We start from the raw sequence: 26,689 nt of genomic DNA, 5'->3' as shown, positions 1-26,689 counted from the left end.
GCCTTGGACAAACCTCTGAAACGTGTGCTTCAAGACACCACTGCTCTGGTCAGAATGTCATTTCGGGCCCCAGAATTCATGGGCTGGTGTTCAGGGTCCCGAGGGTGAAGCGTCATAAGGGGTGAGAGCCTTTATTATGAAAGGGGCCCCACAGAGCTCCTGCCCCACTTGCACGTGGGCCCAGAGAGAAAGCATGTCACCAGAAGGTGACCATCCCAGTGCTCCAGGACCATGTGTGTGCGGGGGGGGAGGTAACGTCTGCAGTGCCCGCCCTCTGGATGGACTACGGCCACTGCCAGCCCCCGTGTGGCAGCAGGTCCCAGCTCCCAGGGGCTTCAGCCCTGACTTGTAAAGACAACAAAGAAAAATACACAGGATAGATGGCATCTCCCTGAAGGCTGCAAACTGCATCATGTCTTCCTGACTAAAGTTAACATTAGTCACTTTCTGGTAGTCTTATTTTTTAACATTTATTTACTTGACTGCATCAGGTCTTAGTTGTGGCATGTAGGACCTAGTTCCCTGACCAGAGATCAAACCTGGGCCCCCTGCACTGGGAGGGCAGAGTCTTAGCCACTGGACAACCAGGTAACTTAAGCCGTGGACTTCAGACTGGAGCAAATGCAGAGATCCCAGGACTCAGAGGACTCGGGCCTTCCCACCATGACAGCCTCAGGGCTCAGGGTCAGGGTTCAGCCCAGACTGGCTCCTGCCCCCAGCCCCACTTAACAGGCTCTGCAGGCAAACCGCCTTCCTCACCCCTGAAGCCCCCCCGTCACTGTTCCCTCTCGAGACCCAAATCTGTGTGCTCCAAACTTCTATCCTCTGACCCCAAATAAGCACTTTTAGCTCTGAGGACATGGATGCACGATCGCACACAGGCGGGCGACCTCCTGGCCAGGTGACCTGGCCCCAGAGTCTGTTGGCAGCCTTTCCTCCGAGAGCAGCCCCCCGCCCTCAAGCAGCATGAAGAGACCCCGCTCCAAGCTGTGCCCGCCTTCTCACCAGCCTCCCTCTCTCGGGCGTCCACAGCCAGGGCCTCCGTCTGGCTGCACAGCTCAGCGTTTTCCTCCCGCAGCTCTGCCTGCCGCCGCGCCGCCCGCTGCAGCTGCTGCCTCAGGCCCTCCAGCTCGCCTACCAGGTCCCGCTCGCTCGCCTCCTTCTGGCCCAGCGCCTCCTGCAGGCCGGCTTTCTCCTCCTTGAAGCCCTCGATGATGCCTGCAGACCACGCAGGGGTGGGGGTGTGGGCGGGGGCAGGCGGGCTGAGTGCCCAGTTCACACAGGGACACACAGGGCCACCTGCCCTGAGGTGCTCCCCTCCTCGCACCCCTAGGAAGGGCACTGGAGCCTCTCAGCCCAGCCTCCTTCCCTCTGGGGCTCTGCTGCTAACACCCTCAGTGCCGCACTCACCCTCTGCCTTGTGCAGCTCCAACACCAGCTGGGCCTTGGCCTTGCTCTCTGCCTCCAGCTGCTCCAGCAGCTCCTGGTGCTTCCTCACCACCTGTGCCGTCTCCTCGTTCTTACAGCTGAATTCCTTCTCAAAACGAGAATGGATCTGACGTGCTTCTTCCAGCTGTGAAACACATTGGAAAGTAGATCTCCTTGTGTAGAATTTTGGTGAAACGGTAAACATCGCTGGAGGAACAACGATTCTGATGCCCGATATTATGTCAGTTACTAACGAAGCAACAAGTTTTCAACAAAGAAAAGTTCTACACATGCAACCACAGACAACGCTGCACAGACATACCGTTTGTGACCGTCAGCCCCATGGGTGCCTGCGTGGAACATGGACAGGGAGCCTGGCACCCAAGCAGGGATGGGCCACCTGGTAACTATAGGTGGAGGACAGAAGGCTCCCGGGCCGTCACCACAACAGGCAGGGGACCTGACACGTCTGTACAGCCTGCGACACCCACTCCTCCCAGCCTGGCCACCGTGGAGCCCCTCGCCCACAGCCCCCCTGCCTGCTGGGACCCCAGCCTTCCTTTCCTCCCAAGCTCCCCTGGTGGGCGTGTCCAGTGAGGATCTGAATCAAAACGCCTACCCCCAGCTGTCCTCACAAAGAGCTCAGCACCTGGCCTGGGCTGCCCAGCCTCCCCCTGTATATCACCAACTCCAACCCTTCCAGACCCAGCCTCTAAGGAAACCTGTCAGGTTTTCCTTGAAAACAGCTCCCAACACTGCCTCTCCTCATGCCCTGCTGAGGGCCCCTGTCCAAGTGCTCAGCCACCGCTGCCCCTTCCTGCAGCCAATGGCCCTTGGGCAGCCCCACTGACCCCAACCTCATCAGGGGCCCATCATCCCCTCCAGTCACTGACCCCTGCCAGCTCCCACCTCCTCGAAGCCCACCCACCTCCCCAAGCCCACCCTGCTTCCCCCTGACACGCCTACGTGCCCTCTGCAGAGCACACAGTGAGAGAGCAAGATTTCTGAGGTGCGAGCAAGGCCCCCCCCACAGACTGCCCGCATGCTCAGATGTGGGGCCGTGGGCCAGGTCAGACCTGCAGACCGGTTGCCCTCCCGGGAGATGCTTGCACATGAGGCTAGTCAAAAGCACTGGGCTACTTATCACCCGACACTGCCCCACTCTGCCTGGTTTCTGAGAGAAGACGGGAGGAGACACAAAGCCAGAGGAGACACATCCAAGGTTGACACTGCTGTTCTGCCTGCATCCCCTTGTCCATGTTCCTGAGACGTCAACAGCAGTGTTTCACATGGAAATGCTTGTGTTTTAACAGGACAACTTTGGGAAAAGGGTCTCTATTGTTTTCCATGTTTTGTTAACTGTCTGAAACATTCTAAAAGGTTAACAAAAATATCCCATTGTTCAGTAATAATCTCGAAACAAAATTTTATCCCATTTGGAATTAAACTAGCATGTGAGGTACAGCAAGAGGCTGAACACACAGGGTCTAAACTAAGTGCGCCAAGGTCACCTTTCCATTCACAGCAAGCCCACTTCCTCAAGGATTTCGGCTCAGAGAAGACTTCTGTTTGAGGAAAGCACGTCGGTGAACATGGCTGCGAGTAACAGGGTCAGGACGACACCCACCTGCACATCTGCTCAAGAACAGGAACGCTGACAGCACAATACCTGCAGGCCCCTGGGGTCGGTGCAGGCCCCTGGGGTCAGACAGCTCTGCCATCCCTCACTCCGCCTAGCACCCTTCTCTGCAGGGGGCGCTGAAGCGCATGTCTTACCTGCTTGGCCGAGTCCAGGACCATCTCCAGGAGGCCATCCACCGCCAGGCCCAGGCTCTGGAAGACCCTCCTGACAGGCTGCTCACAGTCCAGCGTGCGCTCTGGGCTCAGGAAGAAGCTCTCACACACGTGACTGCTGATCTCAGCTACCGACGAAGTCTCTGCACACTCCGCCACCATGCCATCCGGCTCCAGGGAGGCCACATCGAGCCCTGCCCACACGTCGTCCAGTGCAGGGGCTGCAAGCGAATACATACAAGGGCTGTGCTGCAAAACACCCACAGGAAGCTGGCCTGGGGCCTCGGTGCAGGGCTGTCAAGGCTCACCTGTGGGGGGGCTCTGGCTCCCCGGCTGTGTGGTGGACGGGCTCCTGTCCTCCAGGCAAAGCCCCACGCGCTCGCCAATGCGGCTCTTCAAGGCAATGGCAGTCTGGAGCGTTTCCCCAAACAGACCCAGCAGCCGCCTCAGGGTATCCTGGAGAGCTCTCCTGGGGAGGTGGGGGGCACAGCACAGCATCAGCCGAGACCAGCCCCGCCTGACCCACACGCAACAGCGTGATTGTGATCAAGGCACTCTTCTGGAGGCCGTGTCCAGCCTGCCAGCTCTGGGCAGGTGCCCCAAGTAGCACAGGGGCTTCTGCCAGAACCTCCCTCTCAGCCACTCCCCTTCCTGGCCCCAACGTGACTGCGTGAGCCCAGCCCATCACTGTGGCGCAGTCCTGCTGGCTCTCAGGAGACACCTATTCACAAGTTAGAAGTCAGCCCTAACCCATGACCCATGAGCGTGGGAAGGCAGGCTCCCCAGCTTTCACTGGGGCCACAAGAACCACGGAGTTTGGGGTGTCTGGCTCTCCTAGGGTGGAGTCCAGTCTCTGAGCTACAGCCCCCAGACTGTCAGGGGCATGGGGACCCCGCCCAGGGTGTGGCCCCAGGAGCCCCGAGACATCAGGGATTGTGCCCCCATCCATTCACGACCCACAGCCTCACAGCCTCACAGGAAGCTGATTACCCAGACCTATAACGCCCCATCTGCAGCCCCCTCACCCAACCACAAGTCAGCTGGAAACAGCATGCAAAGTCCTCATGGAAACGATGAAACGATGGATGAACGAGACCAAGCCCGTGGGAGGCGCACAGGCCCTCCGCACAGCAGCCCGCCACCCCACCTGCTCTCCTCTGACCCTCAGTGCTGTGCACACGGCAGCACCGCAGCGCTGAGGATGAGGGTCTGGGGGTGACGGGGACCCCAGAGCAGCAGGACCACAAGATAGCAGCAGGGTCAGGCTGAGGGACACACAAAGAGGCACAGAGAGGCCAGCCTGAAAGCGGCACTTTACTGGGCAATGCTGAGGCAGTGGGCCCGACAGACAGAGACAAACCTAACTGAGCAGCCCCTGGCTCACTCCGGACGTGCACAAGGGGCAGAGCCAAGACCTGCCTGATGTCAGGTGGGCTGGTCCTTCAGTGCAGCGTCACACCCTGTAAACTGCCAACACGTGAAGGGCTGGCAAAGCGAGGTGGGGTTATGCAGGTGACAACTCAGCGCCCATCTTGTGGTTTAAGACCTCCCTAGATGGAGAATCACGAGGCACAGGGTCCCATCTGCCAGATGCCAACATGCACCCCAGCCACGAGGCAGGGGTGGCCACTGACCTCTCGCCGTGGGACAGGTCGACGTCGGACTTGAGCATCGCTATGAGAGCGGTGCCCTCCTGGTTCTCCCGTTCCCGCCTCTGCTGAAGTTTCTCCAGTTCGGAATGGCACTCCTCTATCTCTCGATTTAAGGATAAAATCTGGTCTTTCAGCTGTTGAAGAAAAATTGTCAAAAGCCTCAGTTAGAACAATTTAGTTAAAAAAGTTTTCTACAAGGAACTTTCTTCATCTAAGAACAGCTCTGTGGGTTGAGCGGATGGCAGGATGGGGCCCATCAGGTACACAAAACGCAGGCCTGAGGACAAAGAGGGTGTGATTTTGAAACCAATTAACTGAAGAATACAAAACAAACAGTAAACGGTTTCAATGCTACACATGGAGGGAACTTAGGATAAGTGCAGCTCTTATAACCATGTCCTTGGTTATGATGGACTAGGACATGTGGGTCACAGGAAAAATAAAGAAAATGGAATAAATGGACAAAAAATGGCAAGTTTTAAGATGACAAACAACGACCAAATGGACAAAACAGACACTGAAGAGGAACTGCCCTGCTAGCACTCGGAACATGTGCCTAGACAGCTTGAGGCCAGTGCGGCCCCGGTGCCAGCGTGTAGAAGGCGGACGGCCCTGGGGAGCTGCGTCCGCGGCTGTGGCCAGGTGCAGGCACTGAGCCCACAGACAGCAGACCTTCTCTCTGCTGGTCCTCCTCCCTCCTCAGCATTTCCAGCAGCTCCTCCTCCACTTATGGTGGGGTTACATCCCTGGTGGCTCAGCGGTAAAGAACCTGTCTTAAAGTGCAAAAGACATGGGTTTGACTCCTGGGTCAGGAAGATCCCCTGGGGGAAGAAATGGCAACTGACTCCAGCGTTCTTGTCTGGGAAATTCCATGGACAGAGACGCTTGGTAGGCTAAAGTCCATGGGGTTGCAGAGTCAGATACAACTTAGCAACTAAACCACAACAACATACCCATGGTAAACTGTGAATATCACAAGTCAAAATGCATCTACCACACCTGCCAATGGACAATCTCGTTGCCATGTCTGTGAACAAAGGATGTTGCGGCCAACCAGCCACAGCTGCCCTGAGCCCTGAGGGGACTCAGGATGGCAAAGCACCGGCAGGGGCCCCGGGAGCTGAGGTGCAGATCACAGGACTGGCTTCAGTGAGCCCACACTCCACATCTTCCCTCACACAGACAAGCACTAAGCTCCTTAACCTGACATGTCCAGTTTTCCTTAATTAACAGCAACCTTTCGAAAGGGAAAAGCAGAGTGGTTTCTTGGTCCAGAATGGCCATCAGCGCATTGGTCGTTCACCTTTGTGACCACGTGGCTGATGGGGGACTGTGGCTGCCCTGTCCAGCATCACAGGAGAGTGCTGGACTGCACAGAACTAGCTCCGGAAAAGATGAAAACCCAGATTCAAAATTCCAAGTATGGTTTCCATTGAACATGTATCGCTTTCACACCATCCTGAGGTAAAAAAATTCCTAAATCAAACGACTGCAAGTTAGATTGTGTGTATTCAATAACCATTAACCTTAACAAAAGACTTCTAGGAGAAAACTATAAAATTCAGTGGCAGAAATTCACAAAATCAAATAGAAAGAGATATTCCAGAATCTCAGAATGCCTGTGTTGTACGGATGCCCTTCTCCTTAAAGGCACATAGAGATCGGTGCGTTTCAGCCAGCCGCATTAGGAGACTGATTGAATAGTAGGGCTGGCACAGCTGGGCTCCCCCATGTGCAGCCCCTAGACCTTCACAGCATGTGCACTGGGCACCCAGCCTGACCAGAGGAGTCCAGGAGGGAAGCCAGGGGCTGCCCACACGCAGGGGCTTGCTGACCCCGATCCACTGGACCACAAGCAGGGCAAGGACACAGCACATAGGTCTCAGGTCAGTCTCCACAGGAAAACCTCAACTCCCTTCCTCATGTCCTCCCAGGTGGAACAAAAAGACAAATTATAAAATAACCTCAAGATTTCTTCAGCAACGTACAGAAAGCATAACCCTGAAGGGAAGAAAGGTAGTAAAGTCAACAATTAAGAACATTCATTCATCCAAAGATGACAAAAGGGGCGGGGGTTGGGGGGGAGCGGAACTCACAAATTAGAATACAGAAGAACAAAAAAACTTCCCTAAATCATTTAAGAAAAGGACAAGCAATTGTTAAAGGGGTTTCACAGAAAGGGAAACAAGTAGTCCACAAGCCTGGTAACAGACACACAACCTTATCAGTAAACTAAGACCAAGAGACACCATTCTGCTGCCACAGAACTGGCAAGCGTTCAAACAGTAAGAGGGTTCCAGTGATGATGTGGAGGGACAGGAGCTCGGGCGCAGGACTGGCAGGCCACCCCTCCTGGGGCCTCCCGGTCCTCTCCGCCCACCCCCGCCATGCCCCACCCATCAAGCTCCTACCTCGCTTTGTAAAGGCAGATCACTATATGTATTTCACAATTTCTCTCTTAATTCAGAATTTAACATTTCTTTTTAAACTGTACTAGTACTTTTATTACGTCAAGGCTGTATATTGTCACCCTGCTTATTTAACTTATATGCAGAGTACATCATGAGAAACGCTGGACTGAAAGAAACACAAGCTGGACTCAAGATTGCCCAGAGAAATATCAATAACCTCAGATATGCAGATGACACCACCCTTATGGCAGAAAGTGAAGAGGAACTAAAAAGCCTCTTGATGAAAGTGAAAGAGGAGAGTGAAAAAGTTGGCTTAAAGCTCAACATTCAGAAAACGAAGATCATGGCATCTGGTCCCATCACTTCATGGGAAATAGATGGGGAAACAGTGGAAACAGTGTCAGACTTTATTTTTTGGGGCTCCAAAATCACTGCAGATGGTGACTGCAGCCATGAAATTAAAAGACGCTTACTCCTTGGAAGAAAAGTTATGACCAACCTAGATAGCATATTCAAAAGCAGAGACATTACTTTGCCGACTAAGGTCCATCTAGTCAAGGCTATGGTTTTTCCAGTAGTCATGTATGGATGTGAGAGTTGGACTGTGAAGAAGGCTGAGCGCTGAAGCATTGATGCTTTTGAACTGTGGTGTTGGAGAAGACTCTTGAGAGTCCCTTGGACTGCAAGGAGATCCAACCAGTCCATTCTGAAGGAGATCAGCCCTGGGATTTCTTTGGAAGGAATGACGCTTAAGGTGAAACTCCAGTACTTTGGCCACCTCATGCGAAGAGTTGACTCATTGGAAAAGACTCTGATGCTGGGAGGGAATGGGGGCAGGAGGAGAAGGGGACGACAGAGGATGAGATGGCTGGATAGCATCACCGACTCGATGGATGCGAGTCTGAGTGAACTCCGGGAGTTGGTGCTGGACAGGGAGGCCTGGCATGCTGCGTTTCATGGGGTCGCAAAGAGTCGGACACGACTGAGCGACTGAACTGAACTGAGTACTTTTATTAGGATTGTTATTGTTTTTGGTCCTTGTGTTATAAAATTGCAGAGGTTGTGAATGATGTAATCTCTAACCCTATTCTGCCCGTGAGCCATGTTAATTTTAGTATTTTTTATAGAATGAGAAATTTTTTTTAATATTGCATGTAAGGTAATAGCAGAAATGCCTGGTACACTGAAGAACCAGCTCAAGAAATGCTTTGAAAGGCTCTTTCTTCCTGAGACTTCCCCCTTCATCTAAGTCCTGGGCCCTCCCTGCTTGGCAGCACCTTCCGACACCTCCTCCTCCTCCTCCTCCTCCTCCTCCTCCTCAGGGCTGGGCTCCCAGCACTGGGGTTGGGGGGCGAGGTGTCTGCAGCTGAAACATGCCCCTTGACCTGCGACTGTTACCCTGAATCTTGCTGTGGGTAATTTTTATATCATTGGTGCTAAATTAAGTCAGACACACTGTGTGCAGTGTTCACAGTCTGAAGGCCCAGCTCCACCACTCGGCAGAACATGGACTTTTACCAAATTACCAGGACCTCTCCCGGGCCTCGGGGTCCTGAGAGGGAGAGAACTGCACAGAAATGAGAAAATTCTGCTTATAACGTGCTTAGGGCAGTGTGTGGTACGCTGCCTCCAAGATGTGAAAAAGTTCAAATCCAGTGACCTGGATGAAGATAAAGTCAAAGAAATCAGTACTATTATGACTCTGGAAGATCGCACAGTGGGACAATTGCTGTACACATCTATATTTTCAATAATAATAATGGGAAAAAAATCCAGTTCAAAATTGTCAAGGCTACCATTCTATTGTTATATACACATCTTTTATGTATGTAGTTATGTATATGTAGGTCTATGTGTATAACAATATAACAGGAAAACATGTATTTATGACATTTTATTCATCTGGAACCCTTATCCCTGATTCTAGGACTTATCAAAAGAGGTATTTATTTCCCAATGCTAAGCCCATACAGTCATAAAAAAAACTTAACTAATGCCATTTGCAAAACATGGATGGACCTAGAAATTATCATTCTAAGTGAAATAAGTCAGACAGAGAAAGACAAATACCATATGATATTACTTACATGTGGAATCTAAAAAAATGATACAAACAAATGTATTTATAAGATAGATGCTTCCCTGGTGACTCAGTCAGTAAAGAGTCTGTCTGCAGTGTGGGAAACCCGGGTTCAATCCCCAGATCGAGAAGATTCCCTGGAGAAGGAAATGGCAACCCACTCCAGTATTCTTGCCTGGAGAATCCCATGGACAGACAAGCCAGTCAGGCTATAGTCTATGGGGTCACAAAGAGTCATCCATGACTGGGTGACGAAGACTTTCACTATAAGACAGAAATAGACTCACAGACTTGTAGATACATTAGGAGCTTGGGATTAACATATACACACTACTGTGTATACAGGTAACCAACAAGGACCGACTGCGTAGCACAGGGAACTCTACTCAGTATCTTGTAATAATCTAAAAGGTGAAGAATCTGAAAAAGTATATACATTTGTGTGTGAGTGTGTATAACTGAATCACTTTGCTATACACTTGAAACTAACACAACATTTTAAATTAATTATTTTAGAATTAACAATCTGCATTGCAGGTGGATTCTTTACCATCTAAGACACCAGGAAGGCCCCAAATTAACTATACTTCAAAAGAAAAAGAAGAATCAAGGACCTACCTGAACAGATAAAAATGGTTATGAAAAGATGTCCAACATCATTAGTCATTAGGGAAATGCAAGTAAAAACAAGATATCACCTCACATCTGTTACGATGGCTATTATTTAAAAAAATGAAAACAAGCATTGACAAGAATGTAGAAAAACTGAAACTCTTGTGCACTGTTGGCAGAAATGCATAATGCCACAGCCGCTGTGGAAAACGGTTCAGCAGTTCCTCAAAAGTTAAACACAGAATTATGTGACTCATCAACTCTGTTCCTAGATATACACCCCAAAATACCAAAAGCAGGGACTGAAACAAAAGCTCGTGCCCCAATCCGCACAGCAGCATTATGCCCAACAGCCAAAAGAAAGAGATGACCACTAACAGACACCCATCAACAGATGAACAGATAGACAAAATATGGTGTTTGCATACAATGGAATATTATTTAGCCATATAAATGGAGAAGGCAATGGCACCCCACTCCAGCACTCTTGCCTGGAAAATCCCATGGACGGAGGAGCCTGGTAGGCTGCAGTCCATGGGGTTGCTAAAAGTCGGACACAACTGAGCGACTTCACTTTCGCTTTTCACTTTCATGCATTGGAGAAGGAAATGGCAACCCACTCCAGTGTTCTTGCCTGGAGAATCCCAGGGATGGGGGAGCCTCGTGGGCTGCCGTCTATGGGGTCGCACAGAGTTGGACACGACTGAAGTGACTTAGCAGCAGCAGCCACAAAAAGCCACCAACGTTGATACACACACTATGTGGATGGACCTTGAGGGCATGATGCTAAGTGACATAAGTCAGACACAAAACAACATATGTTGTATGATTCCTCTGAAATGAGATCCCTAGAGTAATCACAGAGGCAGAAGGTACAACAGTGGGAACCAGGGCTGGAGGGAGGGGGATGGGACTTATTTTTAACAAACACAGAATCTCTACTTGGGATGATGAACAGGTTTTGGAAATGGACAGTGGCCACAGTTGCACAATATTCTGAATGTGGTTAAGGCCACTAAACTGTATACTTAAAATGACTGAAACAGTAAGTATTATGTTAAGCATATTTCTACCATACACAGAAAAGTATTAACAAAGAAAAGATACATTTCACATACCTGCAGAATTTGATTATTCTTCTCCTGTAGCTGCAGAGACAAAGATTCTTTCTCTTTTTCATAAAGAGAACGTGCCTTCTCATGTTCAAGTTTAGGTATCTCCTCTTTTTCATGTAAAGCAGCTTTTCTTTCACTTCCAAATTCACCCTGTATAAAAGCATACTATTAACAAAAAATGCCATTAAGTTATAAAATTATCCTTGCTCCATTTCTCTGCTGCTCACTAGAATTTATTTCATTCAAACAAATACTCATTGATTCCATACTCTGCATCAAGAGAAATGATCCAAAAGACCTAGGCCACTACCCCCAGTGAACATGCGTTCAAATGTGCTTATCATAGAGATATAAAATAAAAAAAACAAACCAGCCTGCTACCTTTTCCAACAGTCACATTAAAAAATTTCCGTCATCAGGGTATCGTGACCATTAAGATCCAATATATTTAGAAACCTAACTTCCTCTCATTTTAAAAGATAAACTCTGTTTCTTCTTAAATAATAAATATTTTTTAATAATGCTCATCTGATGAGTTAGAATATATTAATGAAATAAGCTTGCTTTTTTTTTTAAACTACAGAGGTAGTACTTTCAGAACGACAGAATAAGGACCTCCAAAGCATCACTCCTCTACACTGAGAACACTGGCAAAAACTGTCAAAAATCAGCTTCTTCAGAAAACTAAAGTGTTATTAAAAACAAAGGCTGAGTCACCACAGAACAAGAAACTTTGGGACTTTTCTGGTGGTGCAGTGGTTGAGAATCTGCCTGCCAACACTAGAGACAAGGATTCAGTTCCTGGTCTGGGAAGATTCTACATGTTGAGGGGCAACTAAGCCTGTGTGCCACAACTATTGAGCCCACATGCTGCAACTACTGAGCCCCCATGCTGTAATTACTAACGTCTGCATGCTACAACTACTGGGCCCGCATCCTGCAACTACTAAAGCCCGCATCCTGCAACTAAAGCCCACATGCTACAACTGCTAAAGCCCACAAGCTACAACTACTAAAGCCCGCATCCTGCAACTACTAAAGCCTGCATCCTGCAACTACTAAAGCCTGCATGCCACCTCAGAGCCCGTGCACCTCAGAGCCTGTGCTCTGCAACGGAGAAGCCAAGACAATGAGAAGCCTGTGCGCCACAACTAGAGGAAGCATGCATGCAGCAAGGAAGACCAAGAGCAGCCCCTCAAAATCTTAAAAGAACAGGAAGCTTTGAGTGGTTGAACCTGCCCTAAATGCATCACTCCAATCTTTGGGATCTCCTTGAAAATGCAGCCCAGGGAATCTTTGGTGGTCCAGGGGTTAAGACTCAGTACTTTCACAACTTTGGGCTTGGATTTGACCCAAGGTTCAATCTCTGATCAGGGAATTAAGATCCTGCCACCCCAAAAAAATTTTTTTAAAAAAAGAAAATTCAGCCCAGCAGTCATGAGGGAAGGAGGAGGGACAGAATGGGTTTGCAGCTCCACCAAAGCAGCAACACCAACTGTCACTAACTGACCTGTCTGGCCAGCTCACTGAAAAGCTCCATTCTCAAAGCTGGTTTTTATCTGATCTGAAGCAGAGTTCTCAACAATCCTATTCCCAAGCCATTTGTCAAAAACAATTAGCAACCACTGTTTAACATCTCAGCAGCCTGAGGCAATAACAACAAGTGGAGCTAATAAGAGGGTGATCGAAAACTTAAAAGGAAGTGAAAGTTCAGGCAGAGATGTAAACTGCCTGCCAGAGCACTAAAGGGCCATCAGGACCAGAGCCCCACAGTAAAGAGATAAAATTATAAAATGAAACCAACAGGCATTTTGAAGCTTAGAAGTACAATTACTTAAAGTTTCACTGGAGGGACTCAACAGCAGATTCAAGTGGGTAGAGGAATCAGCCAACATGAGGATTGGTCAAATTATTACTCAGATTATTCAGTCTGGGGGACAAAAATAAAGAAAAAAAAGTAGGCTCAAAGGCCTCTGGGACACCCACAGAGACGAACAAATACATAATGAGCATCCTGGAGGAGAGGACAGAAGGAACGGGGCAGAAGAAAAACTGAAGATAACGTGGCCAAAACCTTTGCAAATGTGATGAAAAAATATTAATTTATACACAGAAGAAGCTCAATGAACTCCAAGCAGGATAAGCTCAGAGAGGCATACCTGGACACATCATAATCAAACTGTTGAAAGATAAAATATTGAAAGCATCAAGAGAAGCAGCCCAACAAAAGGACTCAACAGGAGTACGGCCAGCTCACTTCTCATCAGTATGTGAAAGTGGCAGTCGCTCAGTCATGTCCGACTCTTTGAGACCCCACAGACTGTAGCCGGACAGGTTTCTCTGTCCATGGAATTCTCCAGGCCAGGATTCTGGAGTGGGTAGGCGTTCCCTTCTCCAGGGGATCTTCCTGACCCAGGGATCAAACCCAGGTCTCCTGTATTGCAGGCAGGTTCTTCTCTACCATCTGAGCCACCAAGGAAGCCCTTCTTATCAGAAACCAGAAGCCGAATGGCAGCAGGATGCCTTGTTCACAGTGCTGAAAGCCAAATAATGTCAACCAAGAATTCCATATCCAGGAAATGATCTTTCTAAATGAAGGAGAAATTAAGACATCCACAGATAAATAAAAACAGAATTAATCAGGAGACTAGAAAGGAGACTAGACGTTAACTTGAATACACAAGAATAAAGAAAGAACGCTGGAAAACATTACTATATAGGTAAACATAAGAAACAAAACAAATGCAGTTTTTGTTCCTAAGTCTTTTTCCCTATGTGATTCAGAAGACAACTGCATAAAGCAATGAGCACGAAGTGTGCACAGATGTTCTTTGTATGACAACATCAGCACAAAGGAGGAAGGAAGGGGGGACGGAAGCTATGTAGAAGGGTAGCTTTATAAACCATTAAAATCAAGTTGGTATTAATCTGAACCATACTGTTATATGGAGAGAGAAGAAAGCCTTCATAAGTGATCAGTGCAAAGAAATAGAGCAAAACAATAGAATGGGAAAGACCAGACATCTCTTCAAGAAAATCAGAGATACCAAGGAAACATTTCATGCAAAGATGGACACAATAAAGGACAGAAATAGTATGGACCTAACAAAAGCTGAAGATAAAAGAAGAGGTGGCAAGACTACATAGAAAAACTATACAAAAAAATATCTTAATGACATGGATAACCACAATGGCATGATCACTCACCTAGAGCCAGACATCCTGAAGTGCGAAGTCAAGTGGGCCTTGGGAAGCATCACTATGAACAAAGCTAGTGCAGATGATGAAATTCCAGCTGAGCTATTTTAAATCCTAAAAGATGATGCTGTGAAAGTGCTGCACTCAACATGCCAGCAAATTTGGAAAACTCAGCAGTGGCCATGGGACTGGAAAAGGTCAGTTTTCATTCCAATCCCAAAGAAAGGCAATGCCAAAGAATGTTCAGACTATTGCACAATTGAACTCACCTCACACGCTAGCAAAGTAATGCTCAAAATTCTCCAAGCAAGGCTTCAATAGTACATGAACCAAAAATGTCCAGATGTTCAAGCTGATTTAGAAAAGGCAGGCGAACCAGAGATGAAATTGCCAACATCTGCTGGATCATCGAAAGAGCAAGAGAATTCCAGAAAAACATCTACTTCTGCTTTATTGACTATGCCAAAGCCTTTGACTGTGTGGATCACAATAAACTGGAAAATTCTTTAAGAGACAGGAATACCAGACCACGTTACCTGCCTCCTGAGAAATCTGTGTGTAGATCAAGAAACAACAGTTAGAACCAGACATGGAAAAACAGACTGCTTCCAAACTGGGAAAGGAATATGACAAGGCTGTGTATTGTCACCCTGCTTATTTAACTTGTATGAAGAGTACATCATTTGAAATGATGGGCTGGATGAAGCACAAGCTAGAATCAAGACTGCTGGAAGAAATATCAATAACCTCAGATATGCAGATGATACCACCCTTATGGCAATAAGTGAATAAGAACTAAAGAGCCTCTTGATGAAAGCGTAAGAGAAGAGTGAAAAAGCTGGCTTAAAACTCAACATTCAAAAAAACGAAAATCATGGCATCCAATCGCATTACTTCATGGCAAATAGATGGGGAAACAATGGAAACAGTGAGACTTTTTATTTTCTTGGGCTCCAAAATCACTACAGATGGTGACTGCAGCCATGAAATTAAAAGATGCTTGTTTTTTGGAAGAAAAGCTATGACCAACCTAGACAGTACAGTAAGAAGCAGAGACATTACTTTGCCAACAAAAGTCTGTCTAATCAAAGCTATGGTTTTTCCCGTAGTCATGTATGGATATGAGAGTTGTACCATAAAGAAATCTGAGAGCTAAAGAGTTGATGCTTTTGAACTGCGTTATTGGAGTAGACTTTTGAGAGTCCCTTGGACTGCAAGAAGATCCAACCAGTCCACCCTCAAGGAAATCAGTCCTGGGTGTTCATTGGAAGGACTGATGCTAAAGCTCCAATACTTTGGCCACCTGATGCGAAGAACTGACTCACTGGAAAAGACCCTGATGCTGGGAAAGATTGAAGGCAGGAAGAAAAGGGGACAGAGGATGAGATGGTTGGATGGCATCAGCAACTTGATGGACATGAGTCTGAGCAAGCTCTGAGATGGTGATGGACAGGGAAGCCTGGTGTGCTGCAGTCTGTGGGGTAGCAAAGAGTCCGACATGACTGAGCAACTGAACTGAACTGATATATATATATAAACATCAAGGAAATTAAAATGGAAGAAGGCAGTAATGGAGGACTAGAGGAACAGAAGAGACAAGATACACGGAAAACAAACTGCAAGTAGTGACGCGTATGAATCTAGAACCCATTATTCTAGGTGAAGCAATCAAACACAAAACACCACATACCACATGATTTGATTTCAATAAAACATCCAGAAAAAGCAAATCTACAGAAACAGGAAGCAGACTGCTGGTTGTCAGGGGCTGGGAGAGGAGAGAGACTGCTAATGGGTGGGGGATTTCTTCTCTGGTGATACAAATATTTTGGAATAAGATACAACTTTGTGATTATACTAAAAACCACTGTACTGTATACTTCAAAAAGAGAGCTTTTTATGATCTCAACAAAGCTGCAATCTAAAACAAAACAAACCCACAGTAAAAATCATTGTGAGTAGTGAAGGTCACTTATGTGCAGAGTTCCTTTCCTAGAAATAGGCTCATTAAAGAAGAAAAGGCGTGATGTGGCAGCTGCTGAGTTGCCAAAGCAAGACCATGAAAGGGACTCCAACTTCCCCAGATTTATACATAGCTGACTCTCAAAGATGATGCTGAACCATGACATTCAACCTATACACACGCCACACGGCATGCGGGATCTAGTTCCCCAACCAGGGATCAAACTTGTGCCCCCTGCACCGGGAGTGCAGAGTCTTAACCACTGACCACCAGGGAAGTCCCACAGATTTTGTTTCAACAGTAAATACGCAATCCAGGCGGCTGAACCTGGGGATTCAGAGCAACGGCAGGTATGGAGGAACCACATATACTGAGGGCCAACTATAAACGAGATACAGATTTTCGACTGTGTAGAGCATCAGCACCCCTAATTCCATGTTGCTTAAGGAACAACTACTTGATGACAATTTCTAAGCAGAAAAGATAGGCTAACTAGTCACTTTAAATATAAAAATGAATGAAAAAAGTTGCCTAAAAAACCCTCGGTTTCTAAAACAATGAAAATATGTTTTAATTCTGCATACCAAAATTAATTTAGACTAAAATATTCTTTGCAGATGAGGAAAGATAACAATAAAACGGAACTGTGGCTCCTAACCCAGTACCTGTAACGGTGTGACCTGCTGCTCCAGGGAGGCTTCTGGCTTACACTCCAGCAGCTCCAGCTCCTCCTCCCGCCCCGCCTGGGGAGCTGAGCACTGGGCCTCGGGTTCCTGCTGAGTGGGAAGGAAGGTCAACCTGAGCCATGAGCACGTACGTGGATATGTGGCAGGTGCAGCTCACACTTCATCCACGTGTTTTCACTGTGATGATGCACAGGACCTCCCTACACACCACTGTTCCCCATGCTGCCTGAGTAAACTCTGCTTTACAGATCGAATTCTGTTCAATCTGCCATGCGCTAAATGGTAAAGTCAATAGAAGTTTTTAAGAAACTATTTCCAGGTTTTTCTAAAAATCCACAGAATTCTATGGGAAATGTGATATATATTTTAATCATCAAAAAATGGATACACCTACAGAAAAAAATAAGCAGTATTATCCAAAGAACACAAACGCAGTATTAAAAACAAATTCAACTGATAATTGAAGACATTCAAACTATATTGAAAACAACCACAGGTCTCTTACGATTTTAAAAAATGCTATGAACAGAGCTTTTGCTTTGCCAGAAAGAGCAAGACTGCCTGCACAACCAACAGTGAGCACACGACAGCTGACTCCCGCTTCCCTTCCCTGCTCCGTGCCCCCAACGTAAGGGCCACTTCTACATGGGACACTTATCTCTAAAACAGGAAATCAGGCTTACGTGTTCAGAGAACTATTCTCACAACCAAACTCCAGAGCGAAGTAACCTGCAAAGTAACCCAATCTCACAGGCCCTGGGTAAACAACTCTTTTGATGAGTGACACTGCTTCTCAAACAGGTGCGAGATATTTGTGGCCCAGATAAAAACCTGTTCACAGAGGAAGAACAGCGCGTCCCTGCTATTTTGGGAACAATGACCATGGCACCCAGGAGACGCCCAGCAAGGCTTCATGGAATATCTGTCTGCAAGGAAAGCCTGAGGGAAGAGGGCAGAAGGTGGCAAATACTGCCTGAAAATATCCTCCCGGCCCAGGAACTGACATGGGCTATTCTCCTGTCCTGGGTGTAGACACGAACCTCAACTATTCTCCCAGCCCATGGGTAGACGTGGACCTGAACTATTCTCCCAGCACATGTGTAGACGGACTATTCTCCTGTCCTGGGTGTAGACACGAACCTGAACTATTCTCCCAGCCCATGGGTAGACATTGACTATTCTGTCCCGGTTACAGGCATGAACCTGAACTATTCTTCCGGCCCGTGTGTAGATGTGGACCTGAACTATTCTCCTGCCCTGGTGTAGGCATGGACCTGAACTATTTTCCTGTCCCATGTGTAGGCACGAAACTGAACCATTCTCCCAGCCCAGGTGTAGACGTGGACCTGAACTATTCTCCTGTCCCATATGTAGACATGGGCATGAACTATTCCCTTGTCCTGTGTGCAGACATGGACCTAAACCATTTTCCTGGCCCAGGTGTAGACGTGGGCATGAACTATTCTCTTGTCCTGCGTGCAGACATGGACCTAAACCATTTTCCTGGCCCAGGTGTAGACGTGGGCACGAACTATTCTCCTGGCCCGTGTGCAGACATGGGCATGATCTATTCTCCTGGCCCAGGGGTAGACGTGGGCATAAACCATTTTCCTGGCCCAGGGATAGACATGGGCATTAACTATTCTCCTGGCCTGTGTGTAGACGTGGGCATGAACTATTCTCCTGGCCCGTGTGTAGACATGAGCATGATCTATTCTCCTGGCCCGTGTGTAGATCTGGACTGGAACTGTTCTCCCACCCCTGCGTGTATCCCAACTTGACCTACCACAGAAAGAAACTGGGTCTCAGGCTGGATCTGTGATGACATTAAGAGATCACTATTAACTCTGTAGGGCAGCGTGGAGCATGCTTCTAGTTTACTTGGGCGGCTTGCTGCACTGAGACTGGCACGTACCCCATGGGCAGTCCCGTCCTGAACTATTCTCTGTGTCTGTTGAAATTTTCTCCAAAGCAAAGTTAAAATGGGAAGAAATGGCATATCTCACCTCCCCACAAAGCCCATGGCACCCAGCTGTTTCCTCCTGTGAAATGAGCGAGACAAAAAGGTCACTTAGACAGTATCTAATGCTTACATATCCTTCCTAACAAAGGAATGATGTACTTCAACACACAACTAGAGAAATATTCCCCAAATGCTCTCAATGCTTGAACAAGAGTCAACACACAAGTACAAAAGCGCTGAGCCAAGGAGCACGCATGACACGTGTGTCACCAACAGGCAATAGAACGAGCAGGATGAATGAACAGGAGCCCACAAAGTTTCCTGGAGGGAAGGGTCGTCAGCCAGTAAATAAGCCTCTCAGCAGGTGCGAGGCCCGCCCAGCACCCACTCCACACAGACTTCATGAAACACCCTCGGCACTGTGATGGAGAGAAGCTTCTGGAGACCCAGCGGCTCTGTTGATGCCACCAGCACCCCTGTGGGGGCCAGAGTCTGAGCCCTAGGTCATTCCTGAAGCCACCACTGCCCAGAAGGAGGCGCACTGCCCACCCACAGCCACCCCTCTGCGAGGGGCACCCCCTGCGGGGCCTCCTGTCTCTGCATCATAGTCACGTGACCGTCCCTGAGACCCTGACAGGCTGCGTGGTGCTGCTGCCCAGGGGGCAGGACCCTGGCATGTGCCCTGCCCTCCTCCAGGGGCCACATCACTGCACCCCGCATGCCTCCTCTGCCCCACGCACCCGCACCCCTCACGCCACCTACGTGCGCATTTTACACTAATGAGATGAAGGCACGGTTTAAAACACACGGTTTTCCCGTGTAAGAGACACACACTTCTCCCTCTCAATGTTCTTTCAAAACTCCATTTTCTTCAAACCCTATAAACCGAGGGAATCCAGTTTAAATCCACGGGTTGGGACAAAGCCCCTTCCCCAAGCACCCTTCTGCCTGGGAGGAATGGAAGCTAACAGCTGACGGCTCAGAAGCAGACCAGCCTGGGGGCACCTCAACCCAGGGACACCTGCCCTGGGCCACACCCAGGGACCACCCAGAGGCTCACGACCTCACGGGAGCCTGCCCAGCCCTCCCGGAACTCACTCACGGTCTCGCCCACAGACCACACAGGACAGGCAGAGCCAACGTGTGAAGTGAAGCCCCACCGCCTCCGCAGGTTGGGTTGCCCTTTTCCTCCCATCCTTAGACAAGCTGAACCAGACCAGAGGACGAAACCCTCCTGGGAACATCCACTCATACACAAAGCACGTCTCAGTCGGAAACGAAGGTTCTCCTGGTATCTGTGTTTCCACAAGGCTGAGGTTTCCTGCTTTGTGACCTGGAGTACCTACTTGTGACGTGACAAAGCACGAAGCCACAGAACAGGACTGTTTCTGAGGGCCGGGCATGCACATCTGCCAAGTCAGTGCAGAGCAATGTGCCCCCACGCTGACTTCAACTTCTAACCAATATGTCCTGCTCACAACGCATGGGGCCAGGGGCCTGCAGACAAGGCAAGCCTGGTGCTGGCAGGGCCACGGGGCCACCTCCAGAGAGCACCCACCACGGGGACAATCGCTGCCCGACACAGACCGCCCCAGACACAGGACAAAGCGCTCTACCTCACAGAAACAACACAAGCCCCAAGGAGCACAGTGAACCCACTGCAAGCTCACAGGAAAGGCCACACCTGGACACCGGCTGCCAAAAGCCTTCACCAAGGAGCTGCGACCAAAAAGTGCCGTAAAACCCACTGTTCTGTACCTGCCTCACCAGGAAACCCATGGCTGGTGGGGGGCAGAGGGCAGGGGCACCAGACATGCGTGCAGCTGACATGAGCAGGTCCTAGGGAAGGGCAAAGTCCCTGTCCCCGCCCCATCCACACACCTCACCTTGCGAGCCCCGTGCAGCCAGAGGGCTCTCACACCCTCTGGGGGCTCCACGCTCCCATCCCCTCTCAGGCTGTCCTCTGCGGACTGAGGCTCTTCGGCACATCGCAGCTCCAGCAGCTCCAGCACCTGGGTCAAGACCCCGTGGTGAGCCACATCCTCCTTCTGCAGCCGCTCCTCCAGGTCCAGCCGCAGCAGCTCCAGGGCCCGCCGATGCCTGCCCTGCACGGCCTGCAACTCAGACAGGTACTGCAAGCGCAGAGCATCCAGGTGTGACGCGTGTCTGGCCTCCAACACACTGACTTCAGCAGCGTGTTTCACCTGCGACTCAGCCTCACGCGCCTCTGCCAGGGCCCACCGCTCACGCTCGAACGAAGACCTCAGCGCATCCACCTCGGCCTGGCGCCTGGTCTCCAGCTCCGTGGTCAGGGACAGGATATGCCGCTGGTGCCCCTCCTGGAGGAGCTGCAGCTCGTGCGCATGCTGCTTCTGGGCCTCCTGCAGGAAGGCATCTTGCTCTGCGGCCAGTTTCTCTGTGATTGCTCTACGTTCCTCCAAAAACCTGAGACAACAAGCCAAGTGAACACAGAGCCGACGCGTAGCCACAAGAGCACCCCTGGGGAGCCCGCTGCCAGGGGAGAGGCCGCCCTGCCCAGATCCCGCCTGCTCTCCCTCCTCCCTGGGCACCACCACCAGCCGCGAGCCAATGGGGAAGGGGCCACGAAGCCAGAGGAGCTCAGGCGGGAGCCCAGCACCCCCAGCCACAAACTAGAGTGCAGGGCGGAGAGCCCCAGCCAGAAACCAGATACCGCAGGAAGCAGGGGGACCACCACTCGGCCAAGAGAAGACCTCAGCAGGGAAGGGGTGGCCTCAACAAGGAAGGGGTGGCCTCAATAGGAGCCCCAGGGCTGCAAAGAGTGTTCAGAAGACCCAGGAACCAGCCTCCACGGGGTGACTCAGGGGCATGAAGCAGTGGCCCTGGCTGAGAGCAGAGTCAGGAGACACCCAGGGCCCCAGCAGGAACAGGGGAGAATCTGCACAGGTGCCGTGACACACCAGGCGAATGACAAGAGCCGGGACACGTCTCAGGTACCAACTGCCCACCAGCCACCATGACAGCCTCTCCACAGACCAGCCCACGAGGAGGACATTAAGGTCTTGTGAGCCCACACGTCGCACCTGTGTCCATCCAGCTCACATGGTGGGTCAGGATTTGAACTCAACCCCAGGCCAGGAGTCTGGGCACCTGCCTCGAGACGCTGGGGAGCGGATGACACACAAGAAGCAGCTCCAACGATCCCAGCGCTCATCAACACCCCTGGGCACTATAGCCCCAGGTCTTCAAAGAGGCAGTAAGCCAAAAACATCCTAGGCCTCCTTAACAACTTCAGGGAAATATGTACATAGTTGGGAAATGTTGTTCATTTTTTTAATGAGTTTAAAAAACACAAGAAAATTCATGAATAAGCCACACAATCTTAGGATAAAAAGGCTGAAGTTCTGCTACTAAAAATCTAAAACATGCGGGAAACACACACGCTTGTCAAAGATGCACACGTGGCCGCGTGGCTCACGGGACACACGCCCCACAGGAGGGAGGGGGATGCCATTCCTGCCAGAGGCCTGCAGCCCTGAGAGCCACACACACCCTCCTGGGGCTCTGCCTCAGCCTCCTGGAGACCCGCCTCACCCTTGGGGGGCTCAGGGAGGGGACCTGCCTTTCCTCACTGGCCAGGGGGGTGGGCGGCTCCGAACATAACAGGCTGCTATACGGACGGCACCCACCTGCTCTGGGCCACCTTCAGCTGGAGGGCGCAGTCCTCCTTTAGGTGGAGCATGGCGAGCTCCTGGTCCTGGGCCCCTGGGGCTGGGCCGCAGCCCAGCTCCCGGCCACACTGGCTGCACCGCAGAGACTCATCTCCAGGGAGTCCGAGCTCCAGCTGCCGAAGGCGGCCCTGTTGTTCCACTAGTGACCCCTCCAGGTCCAGGATCTGAGCTGCCTGCTGGTCTTGAAGTTGCCTCATTTCGGATTCTCGAAGCTCAAACCTGTTCATCATGGACCGCTTCTCAGACTCCACCTGTTCTCGCAGGTCAAGGAGCATCTTCGTCAGCCTCTCTTCAGCCCCTCTCCGCAGGTCCTCACTTGTAACTTTCCACTCAGCCTCTCTCTCCCTGAGTTCCTGTTTCATTTGCTCAATCCTCTCTTCAGCACTCTTCAGTTCTTCCTGGTGAGCTTCAACTAAATTCTGTTTCACCTGCAACCACACAATTTTTTTTAAGAAGGAAGAAATCAAATGAAAAGATCACTGGCCACAAAGACCCAAATCCATCTCTGAAGACAGAGAAGCTCTGTCAGCTATTAATACAAGCACTAGTCCCACAATGCTGGGCTGGATGAAGCACAAGTTGGAATGAAGATTGCTGGGAGAAATATCAATAACCTCAGATATGCAGCTGACACCACCCTTATTGCAAAAAGCAAAGAGGAACTAAAGAGCCTCTTGATGAAGGTGAAAAAGGAGAGTGACAAAGTTGGCTTAAAAGTCACCATTGAGAAAACTAAGATTATGGCACCTGGTCCCAGCATTTCATGGCAAATAGATGGGGAAATAATGGAAACAGTGAGAGACTTTCTTCTCATAGGCTCCAAAATCACTGCTGATGGTGATTGCAGCCAGGAAATCAAAAAACACTTGCTCCTTGGAAGAAAAATTATGACCAACCTAGACAACATATTAAAAAGCAGAGACATTACTTTGCCAACAAAGGTCCATCTAGTCAAGGCTATGGTTTTTCCAGTGGTCATGTATGGATATGAGAGTTGGACCATAAGAAAGCTGAGCACCAAAGAATTAACGCTTTTGAACTGTGGTGTTGGAGAAGACTCTTGAGAGTCCCCTGGACTGCAAGGAGGTCAAACCAGTCAATTCTAGAGGAAATCAGTCCTGAATATTCACTGTAAGGACTGATGTTGAAGCTGAAGCTCTGATACTTTGGCCACCTGACGTGAAGAGCTGACTCATTAGAAAAGACCCTGAAAGATAGAAGGCACGAGGAGAAGGGGACAACAGAGAATGAGATGGTTGCATGGCATCACTGACTTGATGGGCATGAGTCTGAGCAAGCTCAAGGAGATGGTGAAGGACAGGGAAGCCTGGCATGCCGCAGTCCATGGGGTCACAAAGAGCTGGACACAACTAAGTGACTGAACAACACAGTCCCACAACATACGTGAACAGAGCAATGGGAGTGTTTCTCAGGCTGATGGAAATGATGGGAGACTAAAAGGCACAAATCTAAGACTATCTGGCTAAGTTCACCGTGTCCATTGCCCGGCACCTGGCCCCAACTGTCACCTCTAGGGCTGGCAGGTCTGGACACAGTCAAAGGGGGGGAATCCTCTGCAGTGCCAAGGCCAGCTCAGGGGCTCAGACATGAGAGGGACCTCCCATCAAGGGGGGGCCGGCCCCCTCCCCCAGCAGAACCACTACCAGGCAGTACAGCTCACAGGCGAGCAGCAGACAGTAGGGCCAAGCCTCTGGACTTGCACCATGATGACCCAGGGTCTACAAGGGGCCTGAGCAAGAGGCTGGTGAGCTGAGACCAACACTCTTCAAGGTGTATGAAGAGGGACACGAACCAGAAAGCTGCACACACACAAATATCCTCATTTTCAAAACAGGAGACAAAGTAGGTCAGCATACTGATCAATCATTGAGAAGAAATAAAACAAAACAAAACCAGAAAGGTTTGTGAAACTGACCTGAACCAGTTATTCACGTCATTAAACTTTAGGGCCTGCTCCTGGTGATAGCTGAGAATCAGCTCTAATTAGAGGAAACAACTGCAGGCTCTGGATAAGATCCAGGAGATCCAGGGCTAGGGGTCCTGACACCCAGAGTAAAGAAATGCCCTGGGTGACCAACCCACCTGTGCCACGGACGTGCACCTGGAAATGCTCCTTCTTTGAACCAGAAGAGCCGGGAAGTCAGGGGGAAAGCCTACCAGGACGGGCAGGAGGTGCCGGAATCCAGCCCAGTTCTCAGGCTGGTGCCTGGTCATGTACGAGCAGGTGGACAGAAGACACAGACCAGCCCAGAAGGCCTAAGCACACACCCTGGCCTGACACGGAGAAGAGGGGGAGGCCGCAGGCTTCTGAAGGGGTCAGGGGCAGCCTCCTGGGACTGAGCTCTTGACCCGTGGGGCTGGCACTAACTCCAGGTAGATACAGTCAAAGGTGAAAAGTAAAATGGAGGGAAGAAGATGCTGCATCAGAGAAAACACACTGCACTGGTCAGAGAGCAGGTAGACTCCAGCACAAAGAAGCTATACCGGAAACGGGGCATTTCACGCACGATGAAAGCGCAGTTTCCCAGGAAGACACGATGACCATAAACGTGCAGTTAACAGAACCACCAAACACAGTGAACACTGTGCGAGCTAAATGCCGAGAGCTCGCTCCACATTCCTCTCGCGACAGTTCACACGGGGAGAGCAATCCGGGGCCTAGGAAGCGCTCAGGCACTTGAACGTAAAAATCCATCAAGCAGAGTCTGTCCTTCAGGGACCCCCTGTGAGGCTGCAGGCCTTCATATGCCCGTTCTCACGCCCAGCGCATGAGTAGGGGGACAACACGTGATCTGCCCGTGAAACTCGGCCTTGATGGAGGAGGACCTGGGACAGTGTCACAGGGAGGAGGAGCGGGGCAGCCACAGAACTGCCCAGATATCCACCTGGGCCTAGCAGAATCTCCAGGCCTCGGCAAGTCTGCTAGTAATTTAGGGGAGGCGCCCAAGCTGTGGGCAGGGGTCTCATCACTGCATGTCCACAGCTGCAAGTCTCAGTCAATGGAGAGAGCCTGGCGGCTGGAACAGCGCAGAAGACGCAGTGGACAAGGCCTGAAGGTGGCCTCGCCACCCACCCTGGCACCGCTCTGAGGACCCGTCAGCTCCCCTAAGCCCCGCAGCCTCTGTAAGAGTTAGGATTACACACGTGGGTCCGAGCTTAGGTGGCAGCCCATCCCTACCCAAGGGAGGCACCCAGCAACACTGCTGCAGGGCGGAGGGTGGCACTGACCTCGGAGCTTGTGCTGACCTGGCCAGTTCACACGCGGCCCTGTGGATGCGAGCATCGCTGCAAGGTAAGCCATTTCAACTTACTTTCTCCAAGTCCTCTTTCAGGCAGATTTCACGCTGCAACTTCTCCTGCAAATTTCTATTTTCTACTTTTAAGAGATCAATTTCTTCCTTGAGCTCCACTGGAAGAAGCACAAGCTGAGCCCTGTGTGCGGTTTCCAAACCCAAGTCTCCAGCCGGCACCTCTGTCTCCAACTCCAAGGCCGTGCTCTGTGCACACAGGAGAGGCTCCCGGGCAAGCTCTGTGGGACCAGGGGCAGAATCATCAGGCTGACCCTCCATGAGACAGGACACTGAGCTTCAGAAGCCCCAGACAACTGCGCATAGACCCTGAAACCCCTGCGGGAGCATGGTACCAGAAGGGGACACAACACACCCATCTGCAGCCCCGTGGGCACTGCCGTGGGCACTGCGCACCAGAAGCAGACGAGCAGACCTGTCCCGAGCTGTCCACACCCGCTGCTGCCCCTCTGGTCTGGGTACCGAGGAATGGGCCCCCCAGAGCTGCTCTGGCAAGGGCTCATCACTGTCCCGGGCTGGAGGAAGTGGCACGGGGCACAACCCAGGGGACTGGAAGATGCCGAGCAGCAGCCATGAGACACCGCTCATGTGGGAAGGAGAACAGGCAGGACTGGGCACCAGCAGGTGTAACCCCACTCTCTTGGCCACGTGCTAGCCTTCCACAGGCCCACACAGCTCCAAGGGCCCCCGGCCCGGACCCTGAGCCACAGGCCCTCAAGGCAGGACATGTGGACGTGCCTCCTCAGCC

General features: G+C 50.3%; 1 protein-coding gene across 9 annotated transcripts in view; it reads right to left on the bottom strand.

Annotated features, from left to right (window-relative positions):
• The window catches only part of PCNT (pericentrin), a 106,569-nt gene that overhangs the window by 54,785 nt on the left and 25,095 nt on the right, over positions 1-26,689 (bottom strand). For 5 of the 9 annotated variants that reach the window (XM_018052426.1, XM_018052438.1, XM_018052480.1 and 2 more), the window contains exons 12-22: positions 25,945-26,162; positions 22,571-23,040; positions 20,789-21,347; positions 18,946-18,981; positions 16,919-17,029; positions 11,096-11,257; positions 4,857-5,008; positions 3,531-3,691; positions 3,205-3,443; positions 1,411-1,573; positions 1,006-1,218 (exon numbers count right to left, since the gene is read on the bottom strand). In XM_018052426.1, coding sequence (XP_017907915.1) covers positions 1,006-1,218; positions 1,411-1,573; positions 3,205-3,443; positions 3,531-3,691; positions 4,857-5,008; positions 11,096-11,257; positions 16,919-17,029; positions 18,946-18,981; positions 20,789-21,347; positions 22,571-23,040; positions 25,945-26,162 — 2,484 coding nt within the window. The remainder of the gene's footprint in view (positions 1-1,005; positions 1,219-1,410; positions 1,574-3,204; positions 3,444-3,530; positions 3,692-4,856; positions 5,009-11,095; positions 11,258-16,918; positions 17,030-18,945; positions 18,982-20,788; positions 21,348-22,570; positions 23,041-25,944; positions 26,163-26,689) is intronic. The other 4 variants (XM_018052453.1, XM_018052446.1, XM_018052460.1 and 1 more) reach the window with 4 other exon arrangements.

This window comes from Capra hircus, chromosome 1, assembly GCF_001704415.2.
Source record: "Capra hircus breed San Clemente chromosome 1, ASM170441v1, whole genome shotgun sequence".
Lineage (NCBI taxonomy): Eukaryota > Metazoa > Chordata > Mammalia > Artiodactyla > Bovidae > Capra > Capra hircus.
This window is presented reverse-complemented; position numbering and strand designations above follow the sequence as displayed.